General features: G+C 33.5%; 2 protein-coding genes across 2 annotated transcripts in view; both read left to right on the top strand.

Moving 5' to 3' along the window:
• Positions 1–10,061, top strand: part of LOC117125381 (RNA polymerase-associated protein RTF1 homolog) — a 16,565-nt gene extending 6,504 nt beyond the window's left edge. Inside the window, exons 7-17 of the mRNA XM_033271878.1 lie at positions 1,089–1,172; positions 2,661–2,751; positions 3,232–3,314; positions 4,124–4,211; positions 5,130–5,237; positions 5,539–5,616; positions 5,943–6,064; positions 7,215–7,350; positions 7,840–7,947; positions 8,707–8,836; positions 9,346–10,061. Of these exons, the coding sequence (XP_033127769.1) occupies positions 1,089–1,172; positions 2,661–2,751; positions 3,232–3,314; positions 4,124–4,211; positions 5,130–5,237; positions 5,539–5,616; positions 5,943–6,064; positions 7,215–7,350; positions 7,840–7,947; positions 8,707–8,836; positions 9,346–9,449 (1,132 nt within the window). The 3' untranslated portion in view covers positions 9,450–10,061. The remainder of the gene's footprint in view (positions 1–1,088; positions 1,173–2,660; positions 2,752–3,231; positions 3,315–4,123; positions 4,212–5,129; positions 5,238–5,538; positions 5,617–5,942; positions 6,065–7,214; positions 7,351–7,839; positions 7,948–8,706; positions 8,837–9,345) is intronic.
• Positions 10,062–13,008: 2,947 nt separating this feature from the next.
• Positions 13,009–17,359, top strand: LOC117125412. Its single transcript, XM_033271935.1, has 2 exons — positions 13,009–13,304; positions 17,161–17,359. Exons 1-2 carry the CDS (start codon positions 13,117–13,119, stop codon positions 17,342–17,344), a joined length of 372 nt encoding a protein of 123 aa, XP_033127826.1. The 5' UTR covers positions 13,009–13,116; the 3' UTR covers positions 17,345–17,359.
• Positions 17,360–17,914: the final 555 nt, after the last annotated feature.

Here is a 17,914-nt window from a genome sequence, read left to right as displayed (position 1 = left end):
GTTTTTTTAAATAACATGATGTCAGAAAATCAGCCCAAAAGCTTATCTTATTTCTGTTGGTTACGCACCGCTGACTCGCAATGTTTGTCATCACTTCAAGATGTCTACCGATTCGTGAAAAAGGCGTATTCGATTCATTGAATGAATACTAAATAGACCTATCCTATTCTGATAATTACAGTATAATATGATAAATATGCGTATTGATTTAAAAATTATATAAAGACTGTGGGAAGGGAAGACTATTCTACACTAGGACCTACTGTGTGGGTTGAAATAAATTAACATTTTTTCCCTCTCAAAACCCCCCTCCCCACCCTAAAAAAGAGAAAAAAATTGAAAAAAAAAAATTGAATTGTACCATGACTTTACATAGCCTAGGCCTACTTACATTATTGTTTTGCCGTTCAGAAACAAGTCTCTTAACTTCACAATCTACAATCATTGACAAATATACATTGGCCTAAACCAAGTTTATTTTGTAGTGTATTTTGCTTTGGCTTTTTGTTGTTAATTAAATTTTTTATCTATGTTAAATTTGTGATTAAGTAATTCATTTAATTTAATTCATATTTTAGTTAAAACAAGTTTTATAGGATGCGTGCAGAAAGAATATTGATATGCAGAAAAGTAAAATTAACCCCCTCCCCACCCCAATTTTTTATTTATTTTTTTTTTTTGAGATGTGACGCTAAACAATGCAATGCATCATTTCAAGATCTAGTTTCTTGTATACTTGCTCATTAGGTGTTGCTTTACTTTATTTCAAAAGGGAAAAAAGTCGCTGTTTGTTACCATACCACGGTAACTAAAAAATGGCAAGTACAATTAGTTTCAAATTTGGCAAAATGCAATGAATGAATTTGGTGACTTAATTATCGCAATTCCCAAATTTGTGTTTAGTTTTTGTGTACAAAGAAACGTACACACCCGCAGGGTTCTGGTTATTATTATTATTATTATTGCTAAAAAATTACAATCTTATTCAAAAAATAGAGAAAAAGAAACCAATAAGATCTATGGACATTATAATTTAAAGAAAGTACATTCACTTCTGATATTCTGTCTTGTTTTTCTCATTTGTTTAGTGAGGAGGACGAGAAACAGGATGAACCCATAACAGATAAGTTAGAACTTGGTAAGATTCGACTATCAAGGAACAAGATGGAAAGGTAGGCTAAAGACTATGTGAACTGGACGTAATATGATGATGCTTAATTTGTATATTTAAGTTTGTACACTGAGCAAAAATGTCATGAACATGAAATTTTGTACTGGTGCAAATTCTTTGTTGAATATACAATATTTTTGTATACCGCACCATGAAAGCTATAAATCAGATGAATAAATTAAAATATAAATAAATGTTCCATGGTTACAATCATTAATAATCACAATATCTATATCCTATACTCTATAATTTAGACTTAGGTCAATTTAAGCTTTTAACTATACTGTAATAGATTAACAACTTTAACTATTGAATTAGCTAAAGTTTTACCTCATCTACCAGTGTTGATTTGACGTAGGTTAATACCAAACTGCGAATCACTCATTTATTCGCAGAATAAATGATCTTCTATGAAACGCATACCCAAAAACAAAAGAACACATACTCTCGTAATAATAATAGACACTCATGCAATAATAAGACTCTGTTCTTAATATCATTATTAACTTACAATTAAGATTTGGTTGGAATTTGATAGCTTATTTTTATCCTTTTAAATCAGCTATTCAAAATTGTTGAGGTATTTTAATGAAGTCACATTAATGAGCTCACATTAATCCATTAAACAATCCACATTTAATCTAATCAATATGTATTAATCCAATTTGCATGCATTAATCCAATCAGCCTGGGGAAGGCAGTTTGGCTCAGCAGTTTCCATTCTGGTTGTTGAAAATGTGATCATGAGCCACACGCTGATTGATATCGGCCGGCCATGCTTAGAAACCCCAACCTGCATGGTTGACAGGCTGTGAAGTGCTCAAGTTATGTTTCAGCCCTGTCATGCAAGCATTTCATGGCATATAAATAAAATAATTAAGCTACAAGTAATCCCTTGCCTAGAAATGGCTTTCGGGCCTTGGTTGGGGTGATTTCAATTAAAAAAATAAAAAAATGTTCCAGTCTTTACTTTTACTTTATTGCCATTATTTCAAGTAGTGATGTGACTACTTCTTTGCTTCAGCTGTCCTGCTTAATTTTCTTATTAATGTTTCCCTTCCTTGGCAAATGTGAATATATCTTCAAAGCCTTTCATGTTGTCAAGTTTTGTGGTAAATATTAATGGACATTATTCCAATTGGCATGCAGTAATTCAGTTTTCCCCCATCTGTACTAATACTTCATCTTTTGTAACAGTTACATAGTGCTAGCCAAGTCTCCACAATTCATTGAAATCACAATAACCCTAAAAACTACCAAGCGACTCAATGAGATACAGTCTAACACAACAGTTAACAAAAAAGACAACCAATTCGATAAACATATATAATATAAACTAAAATTTGTCAAATTTGAGCAGTTTAGTATTCAATTCTGATCTGATGGGATCATTTGTAAATAGTAAAATTCTTTTATACTTGCTATTTGAAATATGCTTTATGCTTTATTACTGTTATTAGCATCTTTTTTCATTCATATTTCTCTGTAGATGGGTACACATGCCGTTTTTTTCTACCACAGTTGTTGGCTGCTTTGTTCGGATAGGTATTGGTAACCATGAAGGAAGGCCAGTTTACAGGGTATGTACTTTGTAGATTCAAATTCTCTACAAAATTTGTAAAAGTTTATAGGCATAATAAAACATAATGATGGCCATTTCCTCCTATCTTGAAGTGTAATTTTATTTTATGATTAGAATATAAAAGTTTGAATGGCAGATAAAGAATAGTATAAATTTTTCATACAGTAGCAGAGGCAAAATCAAGGGGGCCCAGCAGGCCTGTTCCCCATAAATTTTACAAAATTCCCACGTTGGGCTGAGGAGGTATAGACCCTCCATCTGTGGAAGTCCCTCCCCAGGCCCCTCTATTTTGAATTCCTTTATCTGCCACTGAGTAAAATGTGGCAAGGTATAAACTGGGTATACATAATCCCATGAAGAAGTGCACTATATCAATGAAAGTGTCAATGGTTTTCTGAAAAAGTACTGTTGCCTTAATTTTTATTACTTATTTATTGATAATATAATTTCAGTTTATGAGTTCGCCTTTGATTTGCAGGTTGCTCAGATTACATCTGTAGTACAGACTGCTAAGATTTATCAACTTGGATCGACAAAGACCAATAAGGGTTTGAAGTTAAAGTAAGTTTGCGTGAGTCCAGTATTGGGTGTTTGTGATGTTCATGATTAATTTTACCGCTGCTAAACATTATGCTTTATTATTTTTTTTACTCTTAGACCATCATCTATTATTTTTATTACCAGTGTTCCATGTTTTTGTACAGCATATGTATAAAGGCCGGTTTGTGTATGCAATAAAAAAAAAATGTTCATAAATCAATTCAGATGACGTCATAATCATGGGAAAATGATAAAATCTTAGTAGTAACGTTGTTTGATTTGTCAAAATATTTTGTTATTGTATACACGATAAATCGTTATTGGACCGTCCTAATATAAAACTTGGCACATTTCTTTTATTTTCTATAAAAAGAATTACTTTTTTAGCTTTTTATCATTATCGTTGTTGTTGCAAGTATAAACAGGCTTTAATACAGTGACATTGATGTCAACTCTAGACCATCTTAAGTTCATGCTGAACATAAATAATTTGTAAAATGGTAAAGATCAGAAAATCTATCAGAGTGAAAAGATTGCTCCAACCAAGATTAGAAATCATGTCTCCTGATATCTCTCTATGTGATCCAAGTTTAAATCCCTACTCTTCCAGACATTCTCATTTTTGTCAATTATCTTTTTTTCAATCAAATACTAGGCCAAGATCATTTTGAGGTGTGTACCTCTGTTGTAACAAATTCGTAAAAGAAAAAGAACCACAAGCCATTATTATTATGTCTTAATATTATTAATACTGTTATATTATAAATATTATTATCAATATTATCATTTGAATTATCAGTTTAATGTTATTTTCTTTTTGTTTGGGTTAGATATGCGAACCAAGAGCGAGTATTTCGTCTGGAGTTCATTTCAAATCAAGAGTTCACAGATTCGGAATTCCTCAAGTGGAAAGAAGATGTAGGTTAATTAGAGCATGCTCATTGTGTTTGTAGTGATGATGATATAGGAAGAGGTAGATGAGGGAAGGCGTAGCTGTGGAGAGGGGTAACTAAGCTTAGGGGTTGCTGAGGGTAAGGGTAGCTAGGTGAAGGGGGTTTTCATTTTATGCTATATCAGCTACATTAGCCAGTGACAGCCATGTGAAATTTTACAGGTTATGTATGCCTGAAATGAAAAATCTGGAAGTTTAATTATATTAAAAGCACTTCATTGGAACACCCTTTTTAAGAGGACACACTTTTAGCTGTGAAACAAGGAAAATATCTTTAATAAGAGCTAGATCTTAACAAGATCATCCAACTCCATCCAAATTGTTCGACCGGTCTACCATAAATGTATTGGTGACAATTCATTCCCTTCAATTGCTGCCCAAATTTGGTCAGCCTAATTCTCTCAGATCTTGTGATTCACTTAGGCAGTTCAAAGCCCATCTAAAAACACACCTTTTTCAATAGTTCCTCTCACCTTGCTTAGATTGTATTTGTTTATTGTTTTGTTTGTTTCTTATTTTTCTACTGCTTTATTGCATTTGTTAACTTAGGACACTTTGCATGGGTTTGGTTCTATGCAAGCTTTACTCGGGAGGATGTTTTGACTTATTGTGGAGAGTCACTTACAGCACTTCGTAACTGAAATATACAAGTAACATGTAGGCCTATCACTGGGCTACCTAGTCTGTTTAGGCTCAGGTGAGCCTAAGGCTGGACCCATTTGTGAGGCCTAGGCTGGATTAATTCATGAAACTTAGGCTAGTCCTATCTAGCATTTTATGGGCAAGCTCACTATTGTTTGAATTATATATATAATCTGCCCACCTTATACCTTAAACATGAGAAACTATGATACCTACTTAATTATTTAATTATACATCCACAGATGGAGATGAGGCGGTTGCCATTACCATCAGTAGGTTATGTTAATAAAAAACTAGAGGACATTAAGAATGCATTATCATACCACTATAAAGAAGAGGACATTGAACAGGTATGCTTTACTAATTACTTTAGACGAGTTGTTTTAATTTTTAAGATTTACATATTTGCATTGTAAGTTTTTCTTTCAACAATAGAATTCCCAGTTGTACGACTCCTTTATCTGAGCATTTTTAGTTTATTTTCTTAACCATTCATCATACTAAAGTATTAAAAATTGTGAGTGAACAAATTATTAAATTAATTAATTATTGGAAGGAACACTATATTTTATTGGCTTAAGCTGAAGACAGAGCTAATACAGTATATGCATTGCTTAAGTTTTCATATATTTTTGTGTTTTTTTTTTTCAGATCGTAACAGAAAAAGAACGATTCCGACGAAATCCCAGGAATTATGCCATGAAGAAGACTCAGCTAATGAAAAAAAGAGTAAGAAATGAATGTTTCTATTAGTTATTATGGTCCATAAACATGAATCAAATGGTAGAAACACTAGTAAGAAAGATGATAAATTTTTTCGGAAAACGTATTGTCCCCCATTTGAATGCAACCCACTGATCGCTATTAGATTTCTCCACCAACTGAGCCATGAAGCCATTAAAGACCACTTATACTACCTTATGTATTAGGGGCAAGTCACATAGTTTTTTTTTTCAAAAAATTTAAATAATCAAAACAAGAATAGTTAATTGTGTATGTGAATGTGGATGTTTAATTTGCGTTGGATTAAATAGTTAACATTTTATATTTTGTAGGATATGGCCATGTTAGAAAGCAGAGAGAAAGAGGTGTTTGAGCTTAACCAGCGTTTGGAGGAGCTAGAAGAGAGAGCTGAGCAGCTTGATCGAGTTAGGAATAAAAACGTCAATGCTGTTGCGTAAGTCTCTTATTCCATTGCTGCGTGTGATATATCAAATGGATATGTCTCCATCATGCCCACATCATTCAGTCAGTTAAGGAATATATCAAATGATTAATCAGTAAATCAATCAACCAACTAATCAAGAAATCATCAATCGGTCAATGATTAAATCAGTCAAGGATTAAATCAGTTGACTAAGTAGTCAATCAAGGAATCAGTTAACTAGTTAATTGAGAAACTCATCAATTAATCAATCAGTTAAGGAATATATCAAATGATTAATCAGTAAATCAATCAACCAACTAATCAAGAAATCATCAATCGGTCAATGATTAAATCAGTCAAGGATTAAATCAGTTGACTAAGTAGTCAATCAAGCAATCAGTTAACTAGTTACTTGAGAAACCCATCAATTAATCAGTCAGTTAAGGAATATATCAAATGATTAATCAGTAAATCAATCAACCAACTAATCAAGAAATCATCAATTGGTCAATGATTAAGTCAGTCAAGGATTAAATCAGTTGACTAAGTAGTCAATCAAGCAATCAGTTAACTAGTTAATTGAGAAACCCATCAATTAATCAATCAGTTAAGGAATATATCAAATGATTAATCAGTAAATCAATCAACCAACTAATCAAGAAATCATACAAGATACAAGATACAAGTCAACTTTATTGTCAAAATAATACATTCTGAGATATTTGTTGTACATGACATAGAATCGTTCATAAACATATAGAGTGTTAAATAAAGATTTTTTTAGAAAATAAAAATAATCAATCGGTCAATGATTAAATCAGTCAAGGATTAAATCAGTTGACTAATTAGTCAATCAAGGAATCGGTTAACTAGTTACTTGAGAAACCCATCAATTAATCAAAAGGAATAAATGAATCGATCATCCAATCAATAAATTGATCAATCAATCAATCAAAAAAATCAAACAATCAGGATTCAATCAATCAGTCAGTTTACCAATCAGTAAACTAATTAATGTATTGGTCAACTAATTGATTACCCTGTCAATCAAATAACCAACCAGTCTACCATTTTCTCAATCCATGAATTAATTGTCCAAATAAATAATATATGATGAAGCTTAATTTTAGAAATTCTGAATTTTATATGTATATTTGTTTTTAATAATTAAACCTGGTAGATATATTAACCAACGTAATCGTGAGCGAAACATTGCTGATTCTGAAAAGGCTGCCGTTGATGAAATCAAAGAGATGGAGAATGCACCTGATGATCCGTTTACCCGGCGTCAATGCCGACCAACACTAGTCACCAAGGTAAAACATTCGTAATAATTTTAATGATAACAATTTGTTTTTGCGCAGAGGCTGAACTTTTATTTAGAATATGAATACAAAATATAAGTACATCAAATAAAAATTTAATGTAGTTTATTCTTTATTAACATCACACTACCATCGCTGTGAGATAACCAGCTTCACTATAAATAATATGTATGAAATATTTAAGTTTCTAACTTTAAATGAAATTACATAATGTGTTGTGCAAAGGAAATATGAAGAGTCTTATTGGATTGAAAAGCAGGCATAGAGATTTACAGTTATTGGTATAATATTTGTGGATAATGATGACAGTTGTAATGGTGATATTGGTAGCGACAATGAAATGAATAGAAACAATGACAGTAATAATAAAGGATTTTGTATAGCACCAGTATCTGCCAACCAAAAATAATTTTAAATTTATAGTATTTAATTCAATTATTTTTTTTAATTATTAAATGAGCTTTTTATTGACATTAACAGACCAAGGACATGGAGGAAGATCCAAAATTGTTACTTCAGAAATTGAAAGAAGAACAGGCGAGAAGATTGAATGCAGAAAAGTCAGGAAACACCAGTAATGCAGACATGGTAAATACGATTCCAAATATATTTTTATATATTTGAATTGTAAAACTGATAATGAGGGCGGTTTTTAGATTATTCTGCTATGTAAAATAGCTCATTATTATATTTCAATATCGTATATAAATTCTAAACACATTTAAAGAGAATGGCGACCCCTTGAATTTTTGTTGTGCCAATTTATTTTTATTTGCTTACAAAATTCCTATTTTTGAAAAAATTTCATTGATTGATTTCTTCAAATTTGTGACAAATTTGTGTGATATACCCATATATGGGAATAATGATGTCATATTACAACCAAATATGGGCATATCACATTAATTTGTCACAAATTTTGATAGTGTATTGCATTATGTGATATATAAATGTAACATTATTATTATTTTTTACATTGAACAATTAATATACATTGCTAGAAAAATTAAGATCTACAGCATAGCCAGTGATGACAATTATAAATCAGAATGATGATTTTTAACCTGCATAAAAGGTTTAATGCAAGTTCAACAAAATTATATATAACATGAACATTGGGACCCCCCACCCCCTCCACAGCATACACCAATTAATTGTATCTTTGTTTAGTGCTCTTCCTACCCACCCCTCACTCCAAACCCCCACTTTTAAAAATCTCTTCTCAGTACAATTACACATACCTATGGACATAGGTAGGTTAGACATTTCCCAGTTTGGTCAACTTTTCCAAATGCTGCCAATAGAACATTTTTCTGAAATTTTATATATATTTTAACTCCATGCCAGGCGGCTGACATTATAGCATCGTTGACGCAAGAGGCAAACCCAGCCAGGGTCCAGGAAAGAAAAGTTTCAGAGGATTTGTTCCAAGCCCATGATTTTGAAATCAAAATTGATCTAGACGTTCCAGTTGTTGGTAAGTTCTGCTTTAGAATTAGTAGATTTGTTAATCACCGTCATCATCATCATTATCCCATTTTATCCTATCAATGGTATCAGCCTAATATATTGCTTGAAATTAAGTAGATCAGGGGTGGGCATAAAAATTTGTCGGAGGGTGAAAGTGAATTTTGGATTTAACACCAAGAGCCGCACCCAAACTTTGATGTTTCCAGTGTGCTTCCAAAAAACCTTCATGCACTGCTTTTATACCACTTTATTCTCAGATGATCGGTGTTGGGCCGTAAAAAACAACGTGTTTTATTTCAAAAGATGTTTGGGTTTTTTAATTTTTTTTTGTACGTTGCAAAAAAATCACTGTCAGGCCGTACTTTCCCACCTATGAAGTAGATGAGTAACTTAACTATGAAAAGGATGTTGGAAGTCAACTATCATTAACAATAATCAATGAAAAGTTATGAAATAAATCTATTTTTGTAGTTGCACTTTATAAAAAACTAAAAACTTGCCATTATTTCTCAACAGAAAGCAGGTCACAATTTGCCAAGCCGCAGAGTTCATCGGGAGAAGGAGCTCCTAGACGGTCGCTCAACCTAGCAGAATACAAGAAAAAACGAGGATTAATTTGAAAGGAAGTTAATAATGTTAAGTGAGAAGTACTTCTGAAAGTGCGATTATAAATACGTTGTAAATGTAGTTTGTTTTGCAATCCCTTAGACATATCATTAGCCTTGTTCTGTAAGTGGGCAGTGTTTGTGATTTTGTCATTTTAAAAAATTTTTCTATTGTCTGGTTACAATCAAACCATTTTGCAGAAATACCTTTTGAGGGCACTACATCATTCACTTTGAGGCATGACTGGATGTCTTAGTGTTACTGTAACTTCAGACCCCTCCCCCCACCCCACTCACCAGACACCTCAATGTATATGTATGCCACAGTGAACCAGATGCTTCAAACAGCTACCTAGATGAAGGAAAGTATACAGAAAATTTTCTATTTTTACACAGTTGTAGTACCGTTAAAGGTCACCTTCCCATCTCCCCCTGACTTCCCCCTCCCCTTTTTTTGAATGAATTGATTTTTATACTACTATGTCGAAACTAGAAGAAATCACATAGTAACGCCAGTCTATTCCTAAAACTTAAGTGGTTGACATATTTACCAAGTCTATGTCCACATCTATCAAATTTGATGTGACAAATTTGTGGTTCATATATGGGCATGATGGTGTCATATTACACCCACGCGCCTGGTGTCAGCGCCAATGTGTGCCCTTGTGCGGACAGGAGATATTGCCCCCCCCCCCCTCTGAAGCTGGAAACCTCATCAACCGATATAACCTTAAACATTCTTGGAATTGATATAACATTACTGATGTCGTACACACCCTTCAGTGTGAAATGTGGCAAGCACATTATTAGCCCCTCTCCCACTAGGGGTTTTTTCAGCATACGAGTTACAAGAGAATGCCGAGTTGCTAACTCGGCAAAAACTCGTAGGACGATTCGGAAAGCTCGGAGGGAATCTTACCTACTCGTAGCAGCTCTGAACTCGTAATACTAATTTTGAACATGTTCAAAATTATCGCCACGAGTAGATAACTCGTAGTAAACTCGAAGAACTCGTAGGTAGCTCGTAGAGTACTCGGGGTACTCCTACCTAGCTCGTACACTACTCTGGATACTCGTCAGCGATTTTGTCATCTACGAGATTGATGCGAGCACCCAAAAACGAGTACGAGTAAGTACGAGCGCACCGAGTTGGCTCGTACCTAACTCGTATCTAATTCGGTACAAACTTGTTACGCTCGTAATAATATCGTAGTTAACTCGGTGCTCTGCTCGGCATAATTCCTACATAACTCGTAACCAACTCCATAAAGTCGTACCTCACTCGTAGCTAACACGTAATAAGCTCGTATAGGTCCTTTAAAAAGATCACGAGTTTTAACTCGTAGAAATCGTACGATTCTTAGGTGAAATAAACCTAGGTGGGAGAGGGGCTGCATCTAAGGAAAGAAGAGCTTAGATTGGTACCAGATAAAATAATTTTGTTATCAACATTAATACATTATGCTAATTTTCATCTTTGTAAGCGCATAAGACAGTGCAAATTATTTCTGTTACAGTCTTTTGAAGTGCGTAAAGCTCCATTTTATCCCATACATAGTCAAAATATTGGGGGGATGATTCAATTGACCATCCCCCCTTGTCAAATATCGGGGGGATATATCCCCTCCATCCCCCCCGGGATCTACGCCTATGTTATCAACATGACCGTCAGGCAATAAACAGTTTGTTTTGAAAAATCGGAATGCGAGGGTAGCCCAACATTACAGACATTACTGGCAACTCCGGACAATTCGTAAGCAACTTACGTCATTAATTATTATGAGTTTATTGACTTCAATACAATGATAAACAGCACACAGATTGATATATGGGTACTCCAGTGGTCGAAATTTCATGCAGGTGGATTTTTCGAATTATACGAAAGAGTACCAGCATGTCTATCAGATATTGCAAACCTATTATAGTTATTTTGAAGACATACTTTTGCTAGCTCCTTTTGCTGTACGTTTGCAAAGTCTATATTATCAGCGCTTCCCAAAGTGATGCAGGGCCGATCACCAAATTGGGTCTCCGGGGAAAAAAGGTTTAGGAAGCGCTGTATTAGATATTGGAAACCTAGGCCTATAGCTCTTTTTGCTGGGTTTGCAGTTTCTAATGGCAAAAGCATGTCGTCAGAATAACGGAGGTTAAAATGTTATTCAATTCACATTTCATTTCCAAAAGTAAACATTTTCTACCTTCTGGTACTAATTAGATTCAATTTCAATTTAATTTGAGTACTAGTTTCACTAAGGAAAACGACAACACATAACTAAACAGTAGCCTCAAACACATCGGGAAGATGAAGATTCGATTACAATTTGATTTAAAAACTCCGAGTTCTCAGGAGGAATAATGTAAGGCCTAATGAGAAAGGTAACATTGGCCTCAGGGGCGGATCCAGTTTTTGAAAGATGGGGGTTCAAAATTTTTCCCAGAAACCCGAAAATTAAAGGGGGTTGGGGGTCCTCCCCCGGGAAAATTTTGATTCCTAGATGGCAAGGTTTTCCCCTCTTAAAAAAAAAAGTCAGGTGATTTTTATCTCATTCTTAGGCCTACCATAGAAGAAAATCAAACGTATAGTCAATACATTATTAGGCCTATATTCCAACAATATTGAGTAGTTGGATACGTAATCTTTCTTATAGATTGATGAATCGATAGGCCTGAAGAACACACTTTCGTGCATGACATCGAGCCGAAAACAGTGTTTTTAATTGTATCTAATTGAATGCTTGGGCTAAGCCTAGTTTGTCCGATCTGCCAACCTATGCCAGGTACTGTAGGTGAGCATGCCTTTTGTAAGCCGGGACCCAGTAGTATTTTGTTACGTTTCTTTACAGAGTGGGGTTCGTCCGAACCCCTTGAACCAACCTGGATCCGCCACTGGGTTTAGTTTTTTGCTCCTGTGTGTCAATATCGGTACTACTGCAATAAATGCAAAAGTTGACAATATCCAACGGCATTATGCAAAATGCAAAGAATTTAATTATGGAAAATTCATTGTCTTTTGATCTGAAATATGGAAGACTTTAAGAACACAATGAATTTTACATTCATTTGTAATAATGTAATGTATATAAATTTGCTATAGCGCATAAACAATGTCTCAATGCGCTGTGAGTAAAACAGAATTAAAAAGTTTAAAAAAAGTGTGTTTTAAGTACACAGTTATTATTTCTGTTATGGGCCTACAATGTAGGCCTACATCTAAAACAATAAGCAACCGGTTATCCAAGGAAAACATAGTGGCGGCGCTAGCGGAAGGTCCATGTTGGGGGTACAGAGACCCCGTTGGAGAAGAAGTTATCAATCATTTCATTGGGAAACATTGTCTGTTTAGGAAGCATATTTAAAGACTAATAAAAGACACTACCATTGTAAAAAATTATACTACTAAATTTTATAATGTTTTGTTTATATTCTCGGAATAAAAATATCACCGATGAATTAATTGCTGGTCAGACACAACAGCGACGATAAAAATTGCAACAAGCTAGCCAATCGCAGCAAAGTATGGTACATGATTGGTCCATGGCAATAAAGCAAGTATTATTTATTACTCTACTACCATGTAAATTTACGATACACACTGCAACCGTTCGATTTCTCCAACTGGTTTCAATCGTCCAAATTTGTCGAGGGACCACTAATTCAACACTGCCAGGAACATTTTTTGGAGATGAAGCTTACTCGGGTGACAAAGCTCATACTCGTCCGCGGTATTTACGCAGCCCATGCGCTCGCAGCTATAATATACACAAGCCGGGAATTGGACACCGTAGATTTGATAATCGTGTCTGCCTGTATGTTTGCTCTTACGGCTGAAACCCTCTTCACTATAAGAAAAAGCTCGGGCGAATGGAAATGGTAAGGCCGTTTTGTTTCTTTCACAGCTCCAAAACAGAATATACTATTACTATTTGGATCATTATTTTTTAGATTATTCCAATGTTTACAGTTTACCTTTAAAAATTCCATTCATCGAATTGGATACAGGACTGTGTTGGTCGTTCCTATTATTTTACAACACTATGCTGTTCATGGGAGACGTTGTTAATTAGTTACATTTATGGGAGTATACACTTAGGCCTAAAACTATTATTATTATTATTACTACTACTACTACTATCATTATTGTTATTTTGTCTAATAAGCATACAATATATTAATATATATATACGTTATCGTTTAATCGCTGTCTAAATGGAATACTGCTTTGCGTCTCCAACAATATTTGTAGGTGTATTATATGGAATTAACTACCAGACATTTCCTTATATGTCAATATGGATATATTTATTAGAAGTACCGTACCGTATAATATTGAAAGACTACTTCAGATATTTTAGGACATACAAGTATACAATAACAGTGGCGGATTTAGGATTTAGCAATGGGGGTGGATAATGCGAATTGCGAAGCACCAATCTGGGGGCGGGGTGGTGGTTTTGGCAAGGGCGCAGATCTGTTTCTAAAGGTGAAGGGGATATTTTGTGAGTCCACACCCACCTCAGGCCGAAAATTTCAGGTAATAGTTAGCGCTAGATGACCTGAAATGACACTTTTATATAGTAAAATTTATCGTCATCACATCACCATTATACAGTATATTCAAAATGACGTTTTACCAGCGATTATCGGCAACCATAAATATCTAATTAATATATGTGATGTACTTTAGAATATAAAACTAAAAAAAGAAACCATTGTCATTGATGTAATTACTTTTGGCCTTCCTACTTTAAGGCCAAGTTTACATTTCCACATAGAACATTTGGGGAAATAGTACCTCTAGATTGCCGGAAATGACACTGAAAGATTATAACAGTAAAATTCACCATCATCTAATTAATCGCTGTGATGTTCCATTGAAAATAAAACTTTATTGTTCTGATGTATTTTTTATTTACTTTACCTACTTCATGTGCCGAAAAATAATCTTATTAATATTATTATTATCATTATTATTATTATTATTATTATCATTATTATTATTATTATTATTATTATTATTATTATTATTATTATTATTATTACACGCTTTGTCTCATACTTCTAAAATTATAATAAAGACGCGCACTCGAGTCGTGTAGGCCTATTATAAGTAATTCAGATGTTTGTGGGCTAAGATAGAGTACCGGCTGTACAGCACCATTTCGTTAAAACCTGGGTCATTTATGAAGCTCATTTTAACAATTTTCAGGTATCTTCTGGACTTATGAAATTATTACATTGCGGACGAAAATTGAAAGGACCAACCCCCAATCCCCTTAAACATATTTGGGGACGTTTCTGAGATTTTTTGAAAAGAAGTTAAGCTTAAAATAGAAAGTAGGCCTATATGTTTTACGAGAGTATACATGTATACATGAGAAACATACACACAAGACGAGTGACCATTTTTTTTTCAAAGTCACCAAAGTTGGGTGGCTAGCCACCCTATACACCTCCTGTAGATCCACTGAGAAATGCATGTTTTTATTAGTTATTACGTAATATATTTTATGTTCTGTATATTTTAGTGCTACCGTTCTCTATGCGATAGTGGGTATACGGCACGTTCTACTACATGACACATCATAATAGAGATACGGGTATTATCTGTTTTCCAAAATTAAATAAATAAAAAATTAAATAACTTCCACGAATTCTATCCAATTCTGTGTCCAATGAAATCGATATATGTTATCGTTTATTCACTGTCTAAATGAAATGCTGCTTTGCGTCTCCAACAATAATTGTAGGTTTATTATATGGAATTCACTACCAGAAATATTACATTTCCTTATAGACCTATGTCAATATGGATATATTTATTAGAAGTATATTAAAAGACTACTTCAGACATTTTAGGACTTACAGGTATACAATAATGCATGCTTTTATTAGTTATTTCGTAATATATTTTATGTTCTGCATATTTTAGTGCTACAGTTCTCCATGAGATAGTGGGTATATTTCACGTTCTACTTCATGACGCACCATAAATTATGTCTGTTTTCCAAAATAAAATAAATAAATAATGAAATAACTTCCACGAATTCAGTTCAATTCTGTGTCCAATGAATCAGAACAAACACGTTACATCTCTAAACAATGGTGATAATCATGTTTTTATAGCGGTTCATTAGATTTGCTGGTACTATTGTATTGCGTGTAGCGATTGTATGGAAACCTAGCAAAATCGTCTCTAAGCGCTTGAAGAATATGAATAATTATGATTATATGTTGCCTGTCTTAATGATTATGTATATGTAATAATAATAATAATAATAATGATAATAATATTAACAATAATAATAATAATAATAATAATAATAATAATAATAATAATAATAATAATAATAATAATAATAATAAATATACATTATGTTTATATACTCTATATATAAAATTGATCAAATAACGGTAGGAACAATACTCTAAAGATCATATCGGGCATTGCATATCAACTGTATGAACAGGTGCCCATGGCCGGAATTGAACCCTCGATCTCTCGCATTGCAAGTGTCATAACACTAGACCTCTGATAGACATTATAATTATAATCCATATACCTGTACTGAAAATTCATTTTAAACCCAGTGAAATCCCTCATACCTTTAACCTAATAATTCAGAATATAAAATACAAAGACAGTTTGGCTTTTTTTTTTTGATGGCCTATTATGAACTTTGACGAACTTAATACTTTAATTAGCGTCGTATTATGTCCCTCGATACAACACTAACCTTGTGATATGACGTTTTAGATCACATGACTTATTATGATATCGTCTCAGTTTATAAGAGTTAGTCTATAATACCATAATAATAATACCAATAATATAATACCAATAATATAATAGTCTATAATTATGCTCAGTGAACTGAGTCAACCTTGATTGAGTTGTAACTGTTTGATTGGTGTAATTAATTTCAACGTTAGCATAAACTTATAATATTTGGAGCTGCTGAGGTCACTCAGCTAAACTGGTGGTGGCCAGTGTGCACTGCTCTGAACCCTGGGGATTTCGTGGTCCCCGGTTCAAGTCCCATCCTATTCTCCAGCTAAAGGGCTGAAATGCAATTTCAATAAATAGTGCACCGTCTTTCGGATGTGACGTTTAAGCCGTTGGTGTTAAAAAAAAAAACGCAGCATACGCTGGTGTACTACCCAATCACTACCAGAAGGACCCCAATGGAAATAAGTCTTCTTAGGATTTTCGTGAATTATCCTTGGTCTTTGAACTAATCCAATTTAACTTTCTTAAGTTGCCCTCCGGGCTGGTCATGTGTACTGTACTGTACTGTACATTCAATGTTTGGTGAGCGTGTAAATGTTGATTGCATGTTGTCGACACCCCTAATTTTTATAATCCAGTGATTTTTGACGATTTATCGTAAATTAGAATGTTTGCAAAGTATATACGAACTTTTAAACATATTACTGCATAGTTTCGATATTGTTTTAACTACTACTTTATTGTAATAAGGTTTACATGTACATTTTTTTAATTTGTTTGAAATTACTGTGAATATATTATATATTCGATTGATTTTGATCAAATCATTAAACGAATGAAAGAGGGAATAAACGAATGAATGAAGAGTCTGTAAAACTATACATTATTAAATATATATACCAGTAATTATGGAATACGAATTTGAGTATAGACCAGGTATGGTTGTCGTTGATGATATAATCATTAACGAAAAAAATGTTACATTTTTTTTTCTTGTAGGTTTCTTCCCAGTGTACCGATCTATCTGACTGTTATTCTGTGGTGTGTGTGGAAATTGGAAATAACTCTACTGGAAAACAGAACATACGTCATGAACACAACACACGACTGCGTTACTAGTTGCGAGGGGTTTAACGCATGTCCTCCGGATCTAGATGATTGTCCCACGATGGTAACACATTAATATTTTGTTGCCTCAAAATCATATGATTTTTTTAAAATAAAATATTTCTTTAATTAGTCAATGGTGGCACAACGACGTCTTTGGTCGTAGATTGTAAACTCAAACTTAAAATACTATTTTTTAAAATATGAGATAATTGTGTGTCTTTGTTTTGTCCTCATTTAATAACATTAATAATAATAATAAATTAGGGCCTATGGTAATAAACGTAAATGCCTATTAATAATTATATACATCGGCAACAAGTTGCTGGTAAGAAGAATAAAAAATATAGGTATGTTATTGTGGATACATACATTACATATATAAATAGTTTGGCGTAGGCGTACCTCTAAAGTTTAGTTTTTGGCCTTCTTGTTCACTCTTTGTTCACGCTATTTATTCACTTCTCACCTTTTTGTACCCTCACTTATAGTGACTTATATGATAGGCCTTATATACTGTATGCCTATCTATATAATCAATTTATTATTAATAAAGTGATTATATAGATAGGCCTATATACAGTATATAAGGCCTATACAGTATATAGATAGGCCTAGGCCTATATATAGTATATAAGCCCTATAC

The sequence above is a fragment of the Anneissia japonica genome, unplaced genomic scaffold (assembly GCF_011630105.1).
Source record: "Anneissia japonica isolate Jap-2015-1 unplaced genomic scaffold, ASM1163010v1 scaffold2003_len1103335_cov173, whole genome shotgun sequence".
Lineage (NCBI taxonomy): Eukaryota > Metazoa > Echinodermata > Crinoidea > Comatulida > Comatulidae > Anneissia > Anneissia japonica.
Note: the sequence above shows the minus strand (reverse complement) of the source record. Positions and strands in the feature narration are given on the sequence as shown.

Excerpts from the sequence above, each read along its gene's own strand:
- LOC117125412 (XM_033271935.1), top strand. The coding sequence starts at position 13,117 with ATGAAGCTTACTCGGGTGACAAAGCTCATACTCGTCCGCGGTATTTAC. Across the intron at positions 13,305-17,160 it reads AGCTCGGGCGAATGGAAATG|GTTTCTTCCCAGTGTACCGA; the intron begins GTAAGGCCGTTT and ends TTTTTCTTGTAG.